At 41.2% G+C, this 19,605-nt stretch overlaps 1 protein-coding gene across 1 annotated transcript in view; it reads left to right on the plus strand.

Moving 5' to 3' along the window:
* SLC9A9 (solute carrier family 9 member A9) overlaps positions 1-19,605 on the plus strand; it is an 804,798-nt gene that overhangs the window by 662,705 nt on the left and 122,488 nt on the right. The window contains exon 14 of the mRNA XM_044291747.1: positions 2,314-2,393. Coding sequence (XP_044147682.1) covers positions 2,314-2,393 — 80 coding nt within the window. The remainder of the gene's footprint in view (positions 1-2,313; positions 2,394-19,605) is intronic.

A 19,605-nucleotide genomic window follows, 5' to 3' on the forward strand; every position in this document is an offset into this window, starting at 1 on the left:
CATTATCACTGAGACCACTCTCATAGTTGTGTAAAAATAACAGTCCGAGGTCACAGTCATCCTAAAGTCACATCCAGAAGTCACGTTACCCAAAGGCTCTATTGCACTAGCGAATCAGATACTGTGGTCATATGACTTCAGTATATCACATAACCACTGAATGTGACATCCAGTAGGTTGTACATGACATATTCCTGAAAAATACCTTTTAGGAGAATTTATTGTAAATTCTGACATTGTACTGTATGTGAAGTAACCTGAAGTTTCCGGTTTGATAGGTTCATTTGCAGTTTACCAGATATGTTTACAGTAAAACTGAGGTTATATTTATTTTAGTAACTTCCTTACTAAAAAGTATAAGCCCCCCCAAAAAGTGATATATTAGAAAACATTTAAAGGTCTTTTAAGTAATTTGATATTTTTCTAGAACAATGCATTTATTGTATGGTGTACATGTGAAATAGATATTTTTAACCTTGGGGTAACGTTCTGTACAACTGTAATCTTCTGCATGCACTGTACAATATGTAGAATAATCAGCGTTGTGAAAGCAGCCACTTTCCTCTTTTGTTTTAGCCAAGCAGTAATTTCCCTGATAAATTGCTTTGTGTGCTTTGTTTTGTTGCTGCTATTGTAATCTATTTAGTGTCTATTTATGTCAGATTATATTTTAGCGCAGTTCACTCAATGTTCACTAGATGCCTTTTGTAGCAACGGTTGCTTAGATGGTCGGTTCCCACTCCTCTACTTTTTTTTATCCAGCCATACACTTACATGCTGCTTTACCACGTCATTTTATTTGTATTACTCTTCAGGTTCTGTATATTTTATAGTTAATATAACTTCTTTTTTTTTTTTGTAGTTTATGCTTTGAGAACTTTTATGTATTATAATCTCTTGTCTATGCTTTTATTTCTGGTATTGCAGTTCAGTCCAAAAAGACATCTATCTATCTATCTGCCTGTCTAACCTATCACACTCCCAGTAAGGTGAAAAGGTGGTGAACCCGCTTTATTCACCCCCAACTGCAACGTTTCAACTCAATACAATGAGGTCTTTCTCAAGCAAGAAAGACTTCATTGTGTTGGCTTGACATCTTGCAGTTGGGAGGGGGGGGGGGGATAAGGTGAGTTTACCACCTTTTCACCTTACTGGGAGTGTTGCCTCTTTTTTTTTATTTTTGATATCTTTGGACCTTGAGCCAATGGTCTTTGATAGATTGCTCCCACTTCTATATTGAAATGTGAACAGTGCTGGAAGGTGTGTTGTCCCACTTCAGGTACCTCAGATGGGTGAGACAGATAAAATCCAGAGAGTGGCAGTAGTCTCAGCAAAGCAAAGTTTGCTGAGACATTTCTGTATACATTTTCTGGGCTGGATTTTACTTGGACTGGTGGCTAGGCTTGGTAGAGGGAGTTCCCAGTCCACACCCTTCCAGTACGGGTTTTCCTTTCTACCTGAGGTGATCGCAGGTGAGGCCTGCTGTAATCAGGCTCGCATAAAGCGCCTCAGAGTAGGTCAGTCTGGGGAGGGAGAGCGAGAAGCAGAGGCTCTGTGTGTGGTTTCAGTCAGGAGGACTGAGGGGCCACCAGGCTTTGAATAGCCTAAGGTTTGGAGGACCTAGCAACACCTAGAGAACGAGAGTTGCACGCCCAGCGTCTGGAGGACTACTGGGCCACACTCCCCCAAAAGGTACTGGAGTTGCCGCAGCCTTGAGGCTGCAGTATTGATGATGGCTGAGGAAAGCCGCATATGTTGTCCATGTGTGAACTGAGCTCTATGAGTGAGGTAGGGACGTATTGTGTTTAGGTAGCGCCTAGACGGGCAGGAGTTTATTTGTGTTTTAAGTGTTGGCGGTGCGGGAACCTCACCCCACCCAGTGATGTATAACTGGACTATCCTTTATTAGAAGACTGTCAAAATAAATGCACAGTTTGGACATGAAAATCCGTTGTCTGGTGAGATATCTGTGATTGAGACCCCCTGAAAAGAGACGATCGCTTACACTATCTATCTATATATCTATCATCTACTTTGGCAACATCTTCATTGAGTTTCTTTTCCTGTGTAGTTTTCTGCTGAAATCCATTTTGCTCTTACACTCCTAAAACATATTTATTAAGTGGCGTAATATGAAATTGGTTGTAGTGTGTTCATGTGAGATAGATTAAAGATACTCAGAGTAGACTGGGAGTGATGGGAATGAGCACAATCTGTCAGCAGCTTATATACTGGTGCTATACCGTACGAGCATTGAAGAACCTTGGATCATTACCGGAATCAATGATCTATTGTATATGTTTTCTTCAACAGAGAACAGAAAACCCCACTGAAGGTTCTACCAAGGAAGAGAGCGCCCATCTGTTCAGAGTATGGTATGGTTTCGATCACAAGTATCCTTTGTATTATTGCAGCTTCACCTTCTTTAAAAACTTTGTAAATGTGTCTGCAATCGAAGGGTTATCTCATCATATTGGTAAGATTTGCCATAACTTTATGATTTTCAAGGGTCCAACCATTTGAACCCCCACCTATCCTGAGAAAGAAGGGACCACAGCACTGGTTTATCTTTGCTTCCCCTTAAGGCACTTAACTATATTTTTTATCTGTATGTATTCTTTGTGGCTAGCACCCTGACCTATTCATTTCTATAGGTCCATGCACACATTGTAGATCCACATGGCCACTCCGCTGAGGTACTGTTCTGGTTTCTATTGCGGACAAAAATACGCTTTTCTATTGATGGAAGTGAAAAAAATGCGGAATGCACACGGAAGGTCTACGTATTTTGCAGATTCATTGTTCGGCCAAGTGCATGAAGCCGTAGTGTTTTCCTCTGCACAGCAAAACTTTGGTTGGGATCCCAACGATCATAGAATGATGGCATACCATAGCGATATGCCTTTACTTATAGAGGTTTCTGAGTGTTTTGTGCTAATTTCCTGTCCTCAGGATAGGTCATCAGTATCTGATTGGTGGAGGTCCGACTCCCAGCACCCCCACAGATCAGCTGCTTGAAGAGTGCCGTGGCCTCCTCGCAGATTACCCTCTGCCAATGAGGTCATGTTCATCAGTCACATGGCCTAGGCGCAGCTCAGCCCCCTTCAAGTGAATGAAGCTGAGCTGCGATACCAAGCACTGCTGCTGTCCAATGGACGCCACTGTGCTGCGAGTGCCACAGCCTTTTCAAACAGCTGATCAGCGGGGTTGCCAGGAGTTGGACCCCTGTCAATCAGATACTATTGAGCTATGCTAAGGATAGGTCATCAGTATTAAACACTCAGATAACCCCTTTAAATATACCAATCCGCATCTGTGCCTGGAGTTACCCAATGATCTGGAAGTAGTAGGTTCCTGTGTAGCCCCTACTGATGTGGATATTAATTTGGAAATACAGCCTCAGGGCTCATTCACATGACCATATGAATGGGTCCGCATCTGTGCCTCAATTTTGTGGAACGGGAGCGGACCCATTCATTTCAATTTGGTCCCAAAAGATGTGGACAGCACACCACATGCTGTCCGCATCCGTAGTTCCATTCCGCGCCCCCGCAAAAAAGATAGAGCATGCCCTATTGTTATCCGCAATTGCAGACAAGAATAGGCCTTTTCTATGACAGTGGCCGCCAAATTGCGGAATGCACACGGGCCGGTATCCGAGTTTTGTGAGACCGCAAAACACTACGTTCGTGTGAATGTAGCCTAATGATGTACGTACATGCTCTGGTTACAGTTTCTGTACAAGATCATGATTAACTTGTTGCTGACCATGACATTTTCAATATGTTGGAATTTTCCACTTTCTCTGCTGCAGTAATGACCTGTGTGTGGTTCAGTTTATTGTAATGTTATCTACATGTTAGGGGGGGTTTATTTTACTCATTGCAAAGAATTCTTGCTTTAAAAAGTCGCAAAGTCCTAGGTTTATTTGTGCAAAAATTTTGCAACATTTTGTATTCTTACTCCACTCCAGTTTTGAAACATGGGTGGGAAAGTGGGTAAGGCTAGGTCTACACGACGACATTTGTCGCGCGACAGATAGGGCGCAACAGTTGTCGCGCGAAATTTTTTTGCACTAATGTCGCGCGACAATTTTTATAATGGCAGTCTATGGTGTCGCACTGCAACATGCGACATGTTGCGACTGCGACGCTACAGTCGCAGAAAAATCCATCTTGAATGGATTTTCTGCGTCTGTCGCGTCGCAGTCACAGCATGTCGCATGTTGCAGTGCGACACCATAGACTGCCATTATAAAAATAGTTGCGCGACATTAGTGCAACAAAATGTTGCGCGACAAATGTCGTCGTGTAGACCTGGCCTAATAGTGCAGATGGTAATGTCACTCCAGATTTATTGCTGCAACTTTTTTTAAACGCAATCCAGTATGAGAGTGGTGTAGAAAAAGTGTAGTACATGGCCAAAGGTGTCCTGTTTAATGACATGTGACATTTATTAAACAACGTGCAACAGATAATAAATTTGGCTCAAATTATTTCATACCAAACTGAATAAAAACTAACTTCAAAATGACCTCCTGATAAATCCCATACCGTGTAGAAAATAGAATGCAGTACTTCATCGTTTACATTGGGGTCGTGCACATTGTCTGCATTAGGACAAGTTCATCTTTATGAACAGTTCTGCAGCACATTAGGCCTTGTTTACACTTCAGTTATTTGGTCAGTTATTTCCATCAGTGATTGTGAGCCAAAACCAGCAGTGAAAACTACTCGTAGATAAGGTAGAATGGGAAGATCTGCACCTGTTCTGTGTTTTTGGCTCACAGTAACTGGAAATAGCTGATCTAATAACTGAAGTGCGAACCCATCCTTATCCAGAGAGCAGGTAATGCACCTATTGACACAAGTCAAAACTGATGTACTGAGTTGTGCCTAGTGCAGGTCAGAAGAGGCACCACACAAGAATCCAAGGTTTGAAAGAACCAACCTGTATCCCACTGCTCCCCCATGTCCTGCACTAGGATTAGCAAAGTGTGTAAATTTACTTATCTCTAATGTAAAATATCATAGTCTAGTTTATTTCTAGGTTATTCTAGAGAAAAAGTACTTTTACTCCGTATGCAAATGAGCAGTTAAGTGCACCAAGGGCAGGTCTAAGACACTCTGTGCACCCTTGCTCCTCCTGCGTCTTCTCCCAGGACCTCCCTCTCCTCGGGTTGGCTGAGGAAGCAGGAGGAGTAAGGGTGCACAGAGTGCTCTGGAGCTGCCATTGGTGCACTTAACTGCACTTTTCCATATGGTTACAAAGTATTCTTTCTCGAGAATGAGGTATCGGTTCACTAAGTGAAAGGTATCTTTCCATTCAGCTCAGCTAGCTCTACAATGCCTTGTGCCTGGTTTAATAGTGAATATACTCACACTAGACCATTTAAATAGGTGGAAATGACCAATATGTTTAAAGGGGTATTCCAGGATATGTATATTGATGGCCACTCCTCAGGACAGGCCACCAATATCTGATTGGCGGGGGTCTGACATCCCTCACCGCCACTGATCAGCGGCTACGCAGCTCTGTCCATGGTGTAGTAGAAGATGCTGGTTATCGAGTAGCATAGCCATCTCCATCCACTACAGTGGACAGATCTTTATAGTGCCTATGTCCAGCAGCGAAGCTACTATATATTTCAGAATAATTTCTGCTACAGCTGTAAACTAGTTTATGACTAGTCACTTCCAAGAAATTTGTATTCAAGAGATAAGCATATTTTCTTATATGACTTGAGATATATTCCTTTGATGTGACCATGGAACCTGCATACATTTCCTTTAGAGTAAAATCAAAGAAACCATTGGAATGGAGCTTTAAAAGGATGCCCCCGGGACATAATGTACTCTAGTAGAGGATTAGGTGGGGGGTAAAGAAGCCTGACCCAGATTGCTGCATTTTACTTACATTCACTGTGTGATTTATAAGACATCTCTGTGTTGTAGTTAGATGATCGGTTCCTCCTCCTCTACTTTTCATTTCATTTTTATTTCTCTTTAGGTTCTATACATTTTTGATAGTTAATATTGAATTTTATTAATTAGTTTATGCTTTGAGAACTCTTAAGTATTGGGATCTCTTGTCCATGCTGCTATTTCTGGTATTGCAGCTTAGTCTTAAAGGGCATCTGTCAGCAGTTTTGTGACCTGTTACATGTGCACTTGGCAGCTGAAGGCCTCTGTGTTGGTCCCGTGTTCATATGTGCCTGCATTACTGAGAAACATGATGACGTTTTAATATATGCAAATTAGCCTTTAGGGGCAATGGGGGCGTTACTGTTACACCTAGAGGCTCAGCTCTCTCATTAACTGCCCCTTCACCTTGATTGATAGGGCCAGGCAGTGACACTGCCTACACTGCCTGGCTCTGTCGAAGTGCAGAGGGCGAGGCAGTTGCAGAGAGAGCACAGCCTCTAGGTGTAAATGTAACGCCCCCGTTGCTCCTAGAAGCTAATTTGCATATATTAAAACGCCAGCAATGCGGAACCATATGAACATGGGACCAACACAGAGGTCTTCGGCTGCCAAGTGCACATGTAACAGGTCAGCCAGTGTCATAGGTACAAATCTGCTGACAGATGCCCTTTAATTGTGCCCGATTGATGAAAACGTGGATGTTCTCCAGTAAGGGGGCATATACTAATTGCAGGCAGTAAAACTGTAGTGTTTTATAGTGGTGGATAAGATAAATCTCATCCATAGGCTGTGTCAACTCACTGTGTGCTATTTATATTGTAAAATCCAGTACAAAAGCGATTTTTAGTTGGATTTTGACGCAAATCCATTGCAAAATCAACAGGGACTTTTTCTGCTGCAGTTTACGTCCCATGTGGACATACCATCAAGGTTAAAGCAAATCAGTGAGCACGTTATTCTGTCTTAGTTAAGCCAAGCTATACTATGCTATATTTTTCAGTGAGGAAAGGAGGCTAAACAGGGCAAAGTTTTACTGTGCTGATTTCTAGTGACCGTTTAGAAAAAAATATATATGAAATGAATATATATGTAGGGAAAAGCAACATGTCGGAAGCAAGAGTCTGAAATTATTTGCATAATGTTTTATTGCCGTTGTGTACCTGATGGTATAGTAGTATGCCTTCCTTAGAGCAGCATTCTACTCTGACAGATCCGCGTTAAATACACGTCCGCACAGGATGAAAATTTCAGCAGAAAAATCCCCTGTGGATTTTGCAACAGATCCACGTCACTTACCCCACATGCAGTTTTTCATGGTATGTAGCTGCTTTGTTAAGTTGTATTAGGGTACTTTCACACTTGTATTGTTTGATTCCGGCAGGCAGTTCCGTTGCCTGAACTGCCTGCCTGATCAGGCAAACTGTATGCAAACGCATGTAATTTTTCTGACTGATCAGGCATTTTTCAGACTGATCAGGTTTTCAGACTGATCAGGATCCTGATCAGTCTGAACAATGCCTGATCAGTCAGAAAAATGCATTGCAATACCGGATCAGTTTTTCAGGTGTCATCAGGCAAAACGGATCCGGTATTTATTTTTTTCTCATTTTTAAAAGGTCTGTGCATGCGCAGACCGGAAGGACGGATCCGGTATTCCGGTATTTTGAATGCCGGATCCGGCACTAATACATTCCTATGGAAAAAAAATTACTGATAAGGCATTCCGGCAAGTCTTCAGTTTTTTCGCCGGTTTTCTCTTTTGTCTGATCAGTCAAAATGACTGAACTGAAGACATCCTGATGCATCCTGAACGGATTGCTCTCCATTCAGAATGCATGGGGATAAAACTGATCAGTTCTTTTCCGGTATTGAGCCCCTGTGACGGAACTCTATGCCGGAAAAGTAAAACGCTAGTGTGAAAGAGCCCTTAGACACCTGTAGGGTTTAGATGAGGGTAGAAGTTAGATTTAGAAGTTTTCATATAATTGTAGTGTTCTTTGTGATGATATCTAATTTTAATAGGCTGCTGCCCTTTTTGAGGGTGTAGAATTTAGATTGAGTGAGATTTACAGGATCAGTTTTCAGGAAAATAAATTGGCATCCTTTTTATTATGTGTTTTAGACACTTTTTGCGTCTCAGTAGACAAAGAAGTGGGACTTATCGGAACCAGGAGTGAATTAGCAGGAAGAGGCATGACTTCAAAGGCAACAATGTGCGCCACAATTTTGGTGCAATATAAGCCAATCAACAACTGATGTAAAGCTAGACACAAGTGACTGGCTGGACACCAGACTTATACAATGTAAGTCACAGTGGTAATTTTGACACATCTTTACACTGCCTGGTTTAGGTCTACGCTGCCTAAATATTAGACAGGGATAGTGATTCTGCCCCATCGTTTCATTTTATAAATTTAAATAGTGAAATATTAGCCACCAAGACAGGGCTGTAACGAGTCACGTGAGTGTTTCATCATGCAGCTATTTATGGGACCAGCCACGGAGGTAAGTTCAGTTGGGTTTTTACTACTTATTTACGTCTAAATGGCTCATCCCATCATAAACGCTCATCTAAAGATTGGTTATATTACTGATCACTGTCATAATGATTTCCACCTAAGCTGGGTCTTTTCAGAATCTTAATGTGGGACCCCAGCATCACCACTTTACCCAACAAAGGAAAAATTGTTATAGTTTTATTGGTCCAGAGTTCTTTATTCTATATAATTACAATATTTTCGGAGGGTCTCCACAAAGCAGACTGGAAGTACCTCTTTTTGATGGAAATGTACATAAACTTGAATCCTTTTTTTGCTAATGATTTTACATATAGAAAGTGATATAAATATTATGATACCCTTCCTCCCCTCCCCCATGGACAGTTGGACATGTGTTCTACGAGTTCGTGCTTAGCAGTTCTTGGAAGTGCTATTAAAGTGCAGAGATGCACATTAGTGGCCACCTGTCCATCCCCAGCTGGGCGTGATGGGGGGCATCCTTCTTGAGTGAGGAGGAACCGGCACCTACTGGACATTTATAGCATATCACATAGATATGCCATAAATGTCCCAAATAGGAATACCCATTTAAGCAGTCATACATTAATTATATCATCTGTATGGAAAAATCATAATGTAATTTCTTGCCATTTTTTTTACAATGAGGCAGCTCTTTTTGTTTTGGCGCATGTCCAGCCATTCCATTAACATCATAAATTTTAAGATTTTTATGACTTGTACATATTTTGGAGGGTCATTATGGATCTTGAAATTTAATGTGGTCCTTTTTTGCACTAACTAATATAAAGTGCGTTATACATAACCAGACTATTGTTATCAATCCGGATATGAAAAAACAAGAGTCAAGTTTTAAGCATTAATGAGAAATTAAAGGGAACCTGTCACCGGGATTTTGGGTATAGAGCTGAGGACATGGGTTGCTAGATGGTCGCTAGCACATCCGCAATACCCAGTCCCCATAGCTCTGTGTGCTTTTATTGTGTAATAAAACTATTTGATACATATGCAAATTAACCTGAGATGAGTCCTGTCCCTGCACTCATCTCACATACAGGACTCATCTCAGCTTAATATGCATATATATCAAATCTTTTTTTTTTTTTTTTTTTTTTTACAAAATAGAAGCACATAGAGCTATGGGGACTGGGTATTGTGGATGTTCTACCGGCCATCTAGAAACCCATGTCCTCAGCTCTATACACAAAATTCCGGTGACAGGTTCCCTTTAATTTTCTTTGAGTTAATTTATGGCTTTATTTCCTCTATTTCTGGCAGGTATAAACTATTGGCAGATATGATTATTGCGTAGATGTCAAATGGCAACAAAAATACCATCTTGGCCTATAGTTTTCTGTCGTCTTTGTAGCATGTATAACTTTCTACAGTACTCGTTGTGAGGGCATTTATGTGAGGATATAGTCCAGCAACCATGGAGCAGGGGGCAAAAACTCAGAACTGGGCAATTATCCAATAATTTGTACTGTAGCAGGACTATAGCAATATATAAATGTATCTTCCATTGAGTTGGGCATACTGGGGTTACTGGTTTCTTAGGTTCTATAGATGTTTGTTCATTTTAGAGAGCGGAGAACTATAGACTGTCAGATGAGAAAAGCGAAACCTGAAGACACATTTAAGCTTGACGGTAAATTCAGAAATAGGTCCTTGTGCTTTCTTTTAAAGTTATTCCTCTTTCCTGAAGCAAAGGACTTGGTATCTGACCATTGATCTTAGAAAAATAATCTCCTCTCTTTTATTGCATCAGGAGCAGATTTGCTTCCTAGTGAATTCTCCAGAAGGTTTGAGGCTCCCAGTTATCCAAGGTAACATGACCTGAAGGATTTCAATTATAGCTGCCAAGCTGAAATTTGCAAAACTGATGCTTATCCTTTCCTGTGATGAGCGTAAGAAGGTGAAGACTCCTCATCTCCGTGATAACCCTTGATTTTTAACCTAAAGAAAAGGACATTTTAGCTTCTTGAAACCTAAGGTCTAGTGGTGTAATCCTTTTTACAGCCTGACTGCCGAAGGTGATTGTGAACATGATTTGCTTACTAACACAGGTCTTGATGATATAATTGACACAATTCTCTTCTCATGCTATCTTACTGACATGGTGTGCTCAAGTCAAGTAGCTGTGATAATGGATGATAGACTGGATATTAGGGAAGTGTTCCATCAGGAGCCAACCAGATGTTAAAGGGAATCTGTCACACATTTTAGTCCTTTCAATTTAACTTTATTGTCATTCTGTCAATAGAGAATTGTTCAGTATAACAAAATGCTCAGGGTACTTCTCCAGTGTAGTAATAAAAAAAATAAAAAAAACGCCAAGGGCAGCATAAACTGGTGACAGATACCTTGAGCAAAACCCATTTAAATATGCCTTGTGATCTAGGGCAGAATATTTGGACTGAGTTTGAACTACTTATCACGTCAGTCATTATAGGGAATTTTTCATCCGCAAGATCATTGTTAAACCTTGTAGAGATAGCTCAGCTGAACGTAATGATGGCTTTCACTTACTGATCCAGTGCTTCATTCTGGAGAAGACATACACGACCAGGTTCCTGCATAGTCACCTCGCCTGGCCCTTTCAAGGAGGGGCTGGCAGAGGAAGCAGAAGGAGGATGGGTGCACAGACTGACTTGGGCCCGCCTTCAGTGCACGTAACTACTCATTTACATATGAATTGAAAGTACTGTTTCTGCAGACAGGAGCAATAGATCGCTAAGTGACGTAGCAATACATCCAGCCTCTGTATGTTACACCTAGCCATCTTCAGCATATAGTAAAGGAGACACATTACAGGCTATTTTCTTATGAAATACACACATTTCTGTTATAAATTATAAAAAAAATATATATTAAAATCACTATCCTTACACAATATTAAAGGGGTATTCCAGTTTTAATTATGAGATTTATTTGTTTAGAGAACAAGATGTTGAACAGTTTTCTGTATTATATTTCTAAAATAGTTTCTTTATTATATCCATACAGTAGCCTCGCCTTAAAGAAAAAATATGGTTTGGTCCATTTTAATCCTATAAAATGCATCTAGAGGAGGGCTGGATAGGACTAAACCTGGTGTCAATCATGTGAGCTGGATGCCCAGGTGTCTAACAGGTGGATAGTAGTGTATGAGAGAGCAGAACATACAGTGTATACAGTATTCTCATCATGTCTGCCAGTGTGTGTTGTGTTTGTTTGTAAACACTAAACTATCAACAACATAACATCACCTAGAGACAGGCCACCAAGAAAGTACACAAAGTAATGTAGATAATGTAATAAACACAATAAAACCACGATCCCACCATTAGTCTTATTTACTTATCACATGGATGTGTCCTGTGTGCTGACCCAGCACATGTATGTCAGGTAACACGGCTGCATACTGAATGTCAGGGATTGTATGATGTGACAAGTGTCACATGACTGATACAATGTTTCAGTTACAACATGGACACGTTACACAGGACTGATACATGGGCCACACCATTCTACTGCATATAGGGGCTGACCGCCTGAGATAAGAAAAGTATGAATGCAGAATTTTCAATACATGTATATTCAAAAATTGTATGATTTCCTATTATATAAACAAATAAATAAATAAATAAAAATATATAAAAACTGGAATACCCCTTTAAGAAAAATAAAAATGACAGGTACACCTAAAACCTTCCGTATTCATTTGCCATAATTGAAGTGTGACTGTCACCTGTGACATGTTAGAGGCTTTGATCGGCTCTTCCCTAGTTGACTTCCTATGAGCCAGTCTTCAGCTAATGAGGAGAGAAGGTGCTCAGCTCCTCTGCCCCTTTGTTTTAGGGATTGTTAGGGGTTTGAGTGCCCGGACTGATCACAACTCTTGTCACTATGAAAATTGAAAGTTCCACTATAAAATGTTCTCATCTTCAGTTCATTACATTTCAGACAAGTAGAATCCACTATATTACAAAGGAAGACATTGGGGCATGGGTATAAAAAGCATCCTTGTGCTGACCGTGTCTTGTCTGCCCACATAGGAATACATTTGCTATTCTGGGATACACACATAGGTGAACAGAGCACCTTATACATTTCATGTAGATAAATGATGTATTTATTATAACAGTAATTAATTCAGTGATAGATGATATTTCTAGCGTTTTGCATACATAATTGAGTTTAAATGATTGCAGCGGGTGATATCTTTGAAGGTGACCTTCCCTCACCATATCAGATGCAATACATTCAGACAGGAAATCATTTGTTAAACACTGGAAATGTTATTTGCGTTTAATCTTATTTTCTCCTCATCAATCATAACGTAGTAATATGTATGCGCGTCTAGTAAGTACATTACACTTTCCTGAACTGTAAAGGACAGTAGAACATCATTGAATATCTACCTGTAACCGTACAAGTGCTATACGACTAAAAATGAACATTAAATAAATATCCCCCTGTCCTTGTGGAATTGACTGTAAAGGGAACCTATGGCGATGAAATGTAGCGCAATCTGCAGAAAGCAAGTCAAGGAGGAGCTCCTTGTGGCCCCCATACAGTATAATGTCTCCTTGTGGCGTCCATGCAGTATAATGTCTCCTTGTGGCCCCCATACAGTATAATGTCTCCTTGTGGCCCCCATACAGTATAATGTCTCCTTGTGGCCCCCATACAGTATAATGTCTCCTTGTGGCCCCCATACAGTATAATGTCTCCTTGTGGCCCCCATACAGTATAATGTCTCCTTGTGGCCCCCATACAGTATAATGTCTCCTTGTGGCGTCATACAGTATATTGTCTCCTTGTGGCTCCATACAGTATAATGTCCTTGTGGCGTCATATATTGTCTCCTTGTGGCTCCATACAGTATATTGTCTCCTTGTGGCTCCATACACTATAATGTCTCCTTGTGGCCCCCATACAGTATAATGTCTCCTTGTGGCCCCCATACAGTATAATGTCTCCTTGTGGCCCCTATACAGTATAACGTCTCCTTGTGGCCCCCATACAGTATAATGTCTCCTTGTGGCCCCCATACAGTATAATGTCTCCTTGTGGCTCCATACACTATAATGTCTCCTTGTGGCCCCCATACAGTATAATGTCTCCTTGTGGCCCCAATACAGTATAATGTCTTCTTGTGGCCCCCATACAGTATAATGTCTCCTTGTGGCCCCCATACAGTATAATGTCTCCTTGTGGCCCCCATACAGTATAATGTCTCCTTGTGGCCCCCATACAGTATATTGTCTCCTTGTGGCTCCATACACAATAATGTCTCCTTGTGGCCCCCATACAGTATAATGTCTCCTTGTGGCCCCCATACAGTATAATGTCTCCTTGTGGCCCCCATACAGTATAATGTCTCCTTGTGGCCCCCATACAGTATAATGTCTCCTTGTGGCCCCCATACAGTATAATGTCTCCTTGTGGCCCCCATACAGTATAATGTCTCCTTGTGGCCCCAATACAGTATAATGTCTCCTTGTGGCCCCAATACAGTATAATGTCTCCTTGTGTCCCCAATACAGTATAATGTCTCCTTGTGGCCCCAATACAGTATAATGTCTCCTTGTGGCCGTCATACAGTATAATGTCTCCTTGTGGCCCCCATACAGCATAATGTCTCCTTGTAGCTGCCATACTGTATAATGTCTCCTTGTGGCCCCCATACAGTATAATGGCTCCATGTGGTCCCCATACAGTATAATGTCTCCATGTGGTCCCCATGCAGTATAGTGTCTCCTTGTGGCCCTCATTCATTATGTCTTCCTGTGGCCCCAGTATAGTATGTCTCCCTGTTGCACCTATACAGTATAATGTCTCCTCGGGGCCCCCATACAGTATAATGTCTCCTTGTGGCCCTATACAGTATAATGTCTCCTTGTGGCCCCTATATAGTATAATGTCTCCCTGTTGCACCTATACAGTATAATGTCTCCTTGTGGCCCCCATACAGTATAATGTCTTCTTGTGGCTCCTATAAAGTATAATGTCTCCTTGTGGCCCCTATACAGTATAATGTCTCCTTGTGGCCCCTATACAGTATAATGTCTCCTTGTGGCCCCCATACATTATAATGTATCCTTGTGGCCGTCATAAAGTATAATGTCTCCTTGTTGCACCCATACAGTATAATGTCTCTGTGTGGTCCCTCTACAGTATAATGTCTCCTTGTGGCCCCCATACATTATAATGCCTCCTTGTGGCCGTCATACAGTATAATGTCTCCTTGTGGCCCCTATACAGTATAATGTCTCCTTGTGGCCCCCATACATTATAATGTATCCGTGTGGCCATCATACAGTATAATGTCTCCTTGTTGCACCCATACAGTATAATGTGTCTGTGTGGCCCCTATACAGTATAATGTCTCCTTGTGGCCCCCATACATTATAATGTATCCTTGTGGCCGTCATACAGTATAATGTCTCTGTGTGGTCCCTCTACAGTATAATGCCTCCTTGTGGCCCCCATACATTATAATGCCTCCTTGTGGCTGTCATACAGTATAATGTCTCCTTGTGGCCCCCATACATTATAATGTATCCTTGTGGCCGTCATACAGTATAATGTCTCCTTGTTGCACCTATACAGTATAATGTCTCTGTGTGGCCCCTCTACAGTATAATGTCTCCTTGTGGCCCCTATACAGTATAATGTCTCCTTGTGGCCCCCATACATTATAATGTATCCTTGTGGCCGTCATACAGTATAATGTCTCTGTGTGGCCCCTCTACAGTATAATGTCTCCTTGTGGCCCCCATACATTATAATGCTTCCTTGTGGCCGTCATACAGTATAATGTCTCCTTGTGGCCCCATACAGTATAATGTCTCCTTGTGGTCCTCATACAGTATAATGTCTTCTTGTGTTCCCCATACAGTATAATGTCTCCTTGTGGCCCCATACAGTATAATGTCTCCTTGTGGCCCCATACAGTATAATGTCTCCTTGTGGCCCCCATACTGTATAATTTCTCCTTGTGGCGTCATACAGTATAATGTCTCCTTGTGGCCTCCATAGAATGGGATAAATTGCTATTTATGGTAATACATTTCTTAATATCAGTATCTTGGAAATATTTTTGATATCCCACAAACCTAGCTCATCCTGCTCTATAACATTTGTGGTGACAGGTCCTCTTCAAATGCCCTTCAAAAGTCTTTAAAGAGGACCTGTCACCAAAAAATTAATTACAATCTGTAAAACCTGTATTTTACACATTTATATCTCTGCTTTTGCCCAAAAAAACTTTTATTCTTGCACGACCCCCTTTAAAGAGTCCCTGTACTTTCACACAATGTAATTTAATAGAGAATGGTGTAAGTAGCACATTTCCAAATCACTTCATTTAAAAAATATGCCTGTGTCCACCTGGGAAAAAAAGCTGTAAAATCTTGGCCACTGGGATCTCACTTCCACCTAAGTTGCAGTCAACTGTCTGTTGTCAGGAAAGATACGTCCCTGGTAACAGAGACAGAGAAGACGGTGGAGTGTAAGTGGGGGCATGTCAGAGCTAGCTGAGATCCTGATAAAACTGCTTCTACGTTGCTTCTGAACATCATAGGAGACTCCTATATGTCTTTAAGTGTGATTTATGCCTCCTTATCTATTCTGCTCCAGAGCTGAAAGCAAATATAGGGGGAAGTAAGGGAAAGGATGTCATAGCAGTATAGTGCAGGCAGAAAGGAAACGCCCCTTGCTTCTGAGTGAAATGCATCTAACTGTGAGCGCATTTAGATGTGTTCATTACACTGCTGTCGTCTTGAAAGTGCAGTGTAATGACAAGTATAAATGAAGCGAGTAGTTGTGCCGCCTTCTCTTCAAACAGTTGATTGGCGGGGGTGCCCGGTGTTGGAACCCTGTAGATCAGATATTGATGACCTATCCTGAGGATAGATCATCAATATCAACAGGCTGCACAACCCCTTTAATTAATAATACTAATTAAAAACACAATAAAACCACATCATTGCTATGGTAGTATCACACAATGACCAACATATTCACAAATATTAGTGTAGTATTTTTGTAGGCAGTGTACACTGGGTAGAGTACCTACATGGCTGATGGGACATCGTAAGACGTCGATTATAATCCATCCTTGTATTTTGTTTTGTGCGTTGTATATGCACTATAGTGGTGCTGGAACACCACCCTATATATTGTTGCAACTGTAGTGTTTTTGGAAAAAGAATATACTTATCTTGCATCCAAGGATGAATATGAAGTAACTGACACAGCCTGACATTTACAACTGCAGAGGGTTAAGACTAGGTTTAAGAAATTTCCATCAAATATTTCCCAACAAAGAGGTAAAAACGATTTATCTTGAAGCATGTCCTATCTTGTCTGTCAGATTTCAGGGGAGATCTGCCATTCAGAGCACTGGATAAGAATTTGTTCTGCTCTATAATATGTAACTTCGCCTTTCCTAAATGAGTTTCCCTTGGTGCTGCTAACAAGCTGAGCTTTATAGTCTAGATCAAAAGTTTAAAGAGATTACACTGGTATCTTCTGGCCAAATAAATACCGCTGTCACCATTATAAGCAGAATGTATTTTATCTTGCCTCTTTCTGTCATGCCTCATATAAGTTATTCTGAAAATCACCTTTTGACTTTGTGCTGTAGTTTTATCAGTTCTCTAAATAGGACAGACTTACCAGCATCTCATGTACAGAGTAACACATCCTGACAAACCGAGAGAGGTTCTTTTCTTCTCGCTTTTTCCATATTTCAAGAAGGGTTTTTATACAGTGCTATTATATTAAAGTATTTGTCCCCATATTGGTATATTCAATATTTTTATATTTCTTGCACTTAAATGTTTAAGATATACTGTATAATCATGATTTATTCAAATACAAAGAATACATCAGGACTGAACTTTATAAGAAAAAATGTATCAAACCGTACTGGCTCTATCTAAAAAAAGGAATTGCCCGTTAATTGAACCAATTAAAGGTACTATCACACCAGCGTTATTCTTTTCCGGCATGGAGTTCCGTCCTAGGGGCTCAATACCGGAAAAGAACTGATCAGTTTTAGGCCTCATGCACACAACCGTTTTTTTTTTAAGGTCCGCAAAAATGGGGTCCTTAGGTCCGTGATCCGTGACCGTTTTTTCGTATGTGGGTCTTCCTTGATTTTTGGAGGATCCACGGACATGAAAAATGAAAAAAAATCTAAGTCAAGTTTCCCATTGAAATGATAGGAAAAAACGGACAAGGATCACGGACGCAGATGACAATCTTGTGTGCATCCGTGATTTTTCACGGACCCATTGACTTGAATGGGTCTGTGAACCGTTGGCCGGTCCTATTTTTTCTCGGCCAGGAAACACGGATCACGGATGCGGCTGCCAAACGGTGCATTTTCCGATTTTTCCACAGACCCATTGAAAGTCACAACGGCCACGGATGCACACAACGGTCGTGTGCATGAGCCCTAATCCTAATGCATTCTGAATGGAGAGCAATCCGTTCAGTATACATCAGGATGCCTTCAGTTCAGTCACTGTGCAGTTTTTGGACGGAGAAAATGCCACAGCCGCAGTTAGTGGTATTCGGCCTACAGTTACATTGGTTACACTTAGACTAGACACACCAGGCTTGATTGCTACCAGCACTTTTGAATCTAGAAAAAGATGTTGTAGGCGATAGTTATTCCTGGCGCATTAACACACAAGCTTATTGCGCCAACTTAGTTTAACAAAGCTTGTTCCCCTATCAGATTAAGGCATTAAATGGGTTCTCCAGGCTTTAAATATTGATGACATATCCTCAGTATGGGTCATCAATATCAGATCGACGGGGGTGAGACACCCCGCCGGTCAGCTGTATGAGGAGATGGTGCGCCTATGGCAAAGCAGTGGTGAACAAAAAGAGAGAAGGGAGACGGCATGTGCACACTATGGGAGAGATTTATCATAGACCCGTGGCATACTCCAGTCTACGATAACCAGGCATGCTGCCAAATGCTGTGCCTAATTTAGTCCAGCTGCCTCTCGGCTTGCACTGCCATATAGTCAATGGGGACGGAGCGGCAGTCCGGAGGCATACGTGAACTAGCGGCAGGACGGATCCGACAGGCTGTTCACCCGCCAGAACAGCCTGCCACTAGTGTGAAACTAACCTTACCTGAGTTTTCAAAAAAGTTTGTATAACGGCTGTGTACAATTATAACTGTGAAGGAACAGTTATACTTGAGCTTACCTAGTGTTTATTTCGGCCGTATTATTTCCTGTTTCAGCTGCACAGCTAGATGTATTTCACTCAAAAGCAGGGAGCATCTCCCTTCTGCAAGCATTGTACTGCTGTGATATCCTTTCCCTTACTTCCTACTATGTTTGTTTTCCAAGCTGGAGCTCACAGAACAGATAAGGAGGGGTAAATCACACTTACAGACACACAGGAGGCTCATGTGATGTTCAGAAACAGTGTAGAACTAGTTCTTTTATCAGGTTCAGGATCTCGGGTAGCTCAAACATGCCCAGACTTCCTTTCTGCCATCTTCTGAGTCTCTATTACCAGAGATGGATCTTGCTTGACAACAGGCAGTGGACTTCAACTTAGATGTAAGTTGGACTCCTAGTGGCCATGACTGTATGGCTTTTTTTAGGTGCATACAGGCATATCTTTTAAATAAATTGATTTAAAAATGTACTAATTACACCATTCTCTATTAAATTAAATGAAATTGTGTAAAAGTACAGTAACTCTTTAATGAAAGCCCAACTAGAGGAAGCTCCGACCAATGTATAAAGATGCAAGTGCCTTTTAATAAATTTGTCGCATATTCTGCTGTCTATGTACTAGAACTGAAATCTCCTATCTACTCCTGCCAGGTACTAGAGTAAATTTCTGGTGTAATGTGCGCCAGTTTTCAGGAGCATATGTTAAATGAGTTGAGCTCCCACCATGGCTTGTCTTATCCCAATGGCGGGTGAACCTAGTCTGGTGGTTCCAAAGAAACCAAATGGATCCAACCGGACGTGATTAAAAAAACAGAAAACACTGTAAAAGGCGCCACTCCCAAGGATATAAAGGGGATAGGTGTGGTGGATAGTGCCCCCTATACCAGAGGATGATATTATGATAATAATATAAAAATATAAAATATAGAATACTGTCCCAAAGGGAGATTCCTGTTTTGAGAGTTA

Source organism: Bufo gargarizans, chromosome 4 (assembly GCF_014858855.1).
Source record: "Bufo gargarizans isolate SCDJY-AF-19 chromosome 4, ASM1485885v1, whole genome shotgun sequence".
In the NCBI taxonomy this organism is placed as follows: domain Eukaryota; kingdom Metazoa; phylum Chordata; class Amphibia; order Anura; family Bufonidae; genus Bufo; species Bufo gargarizans.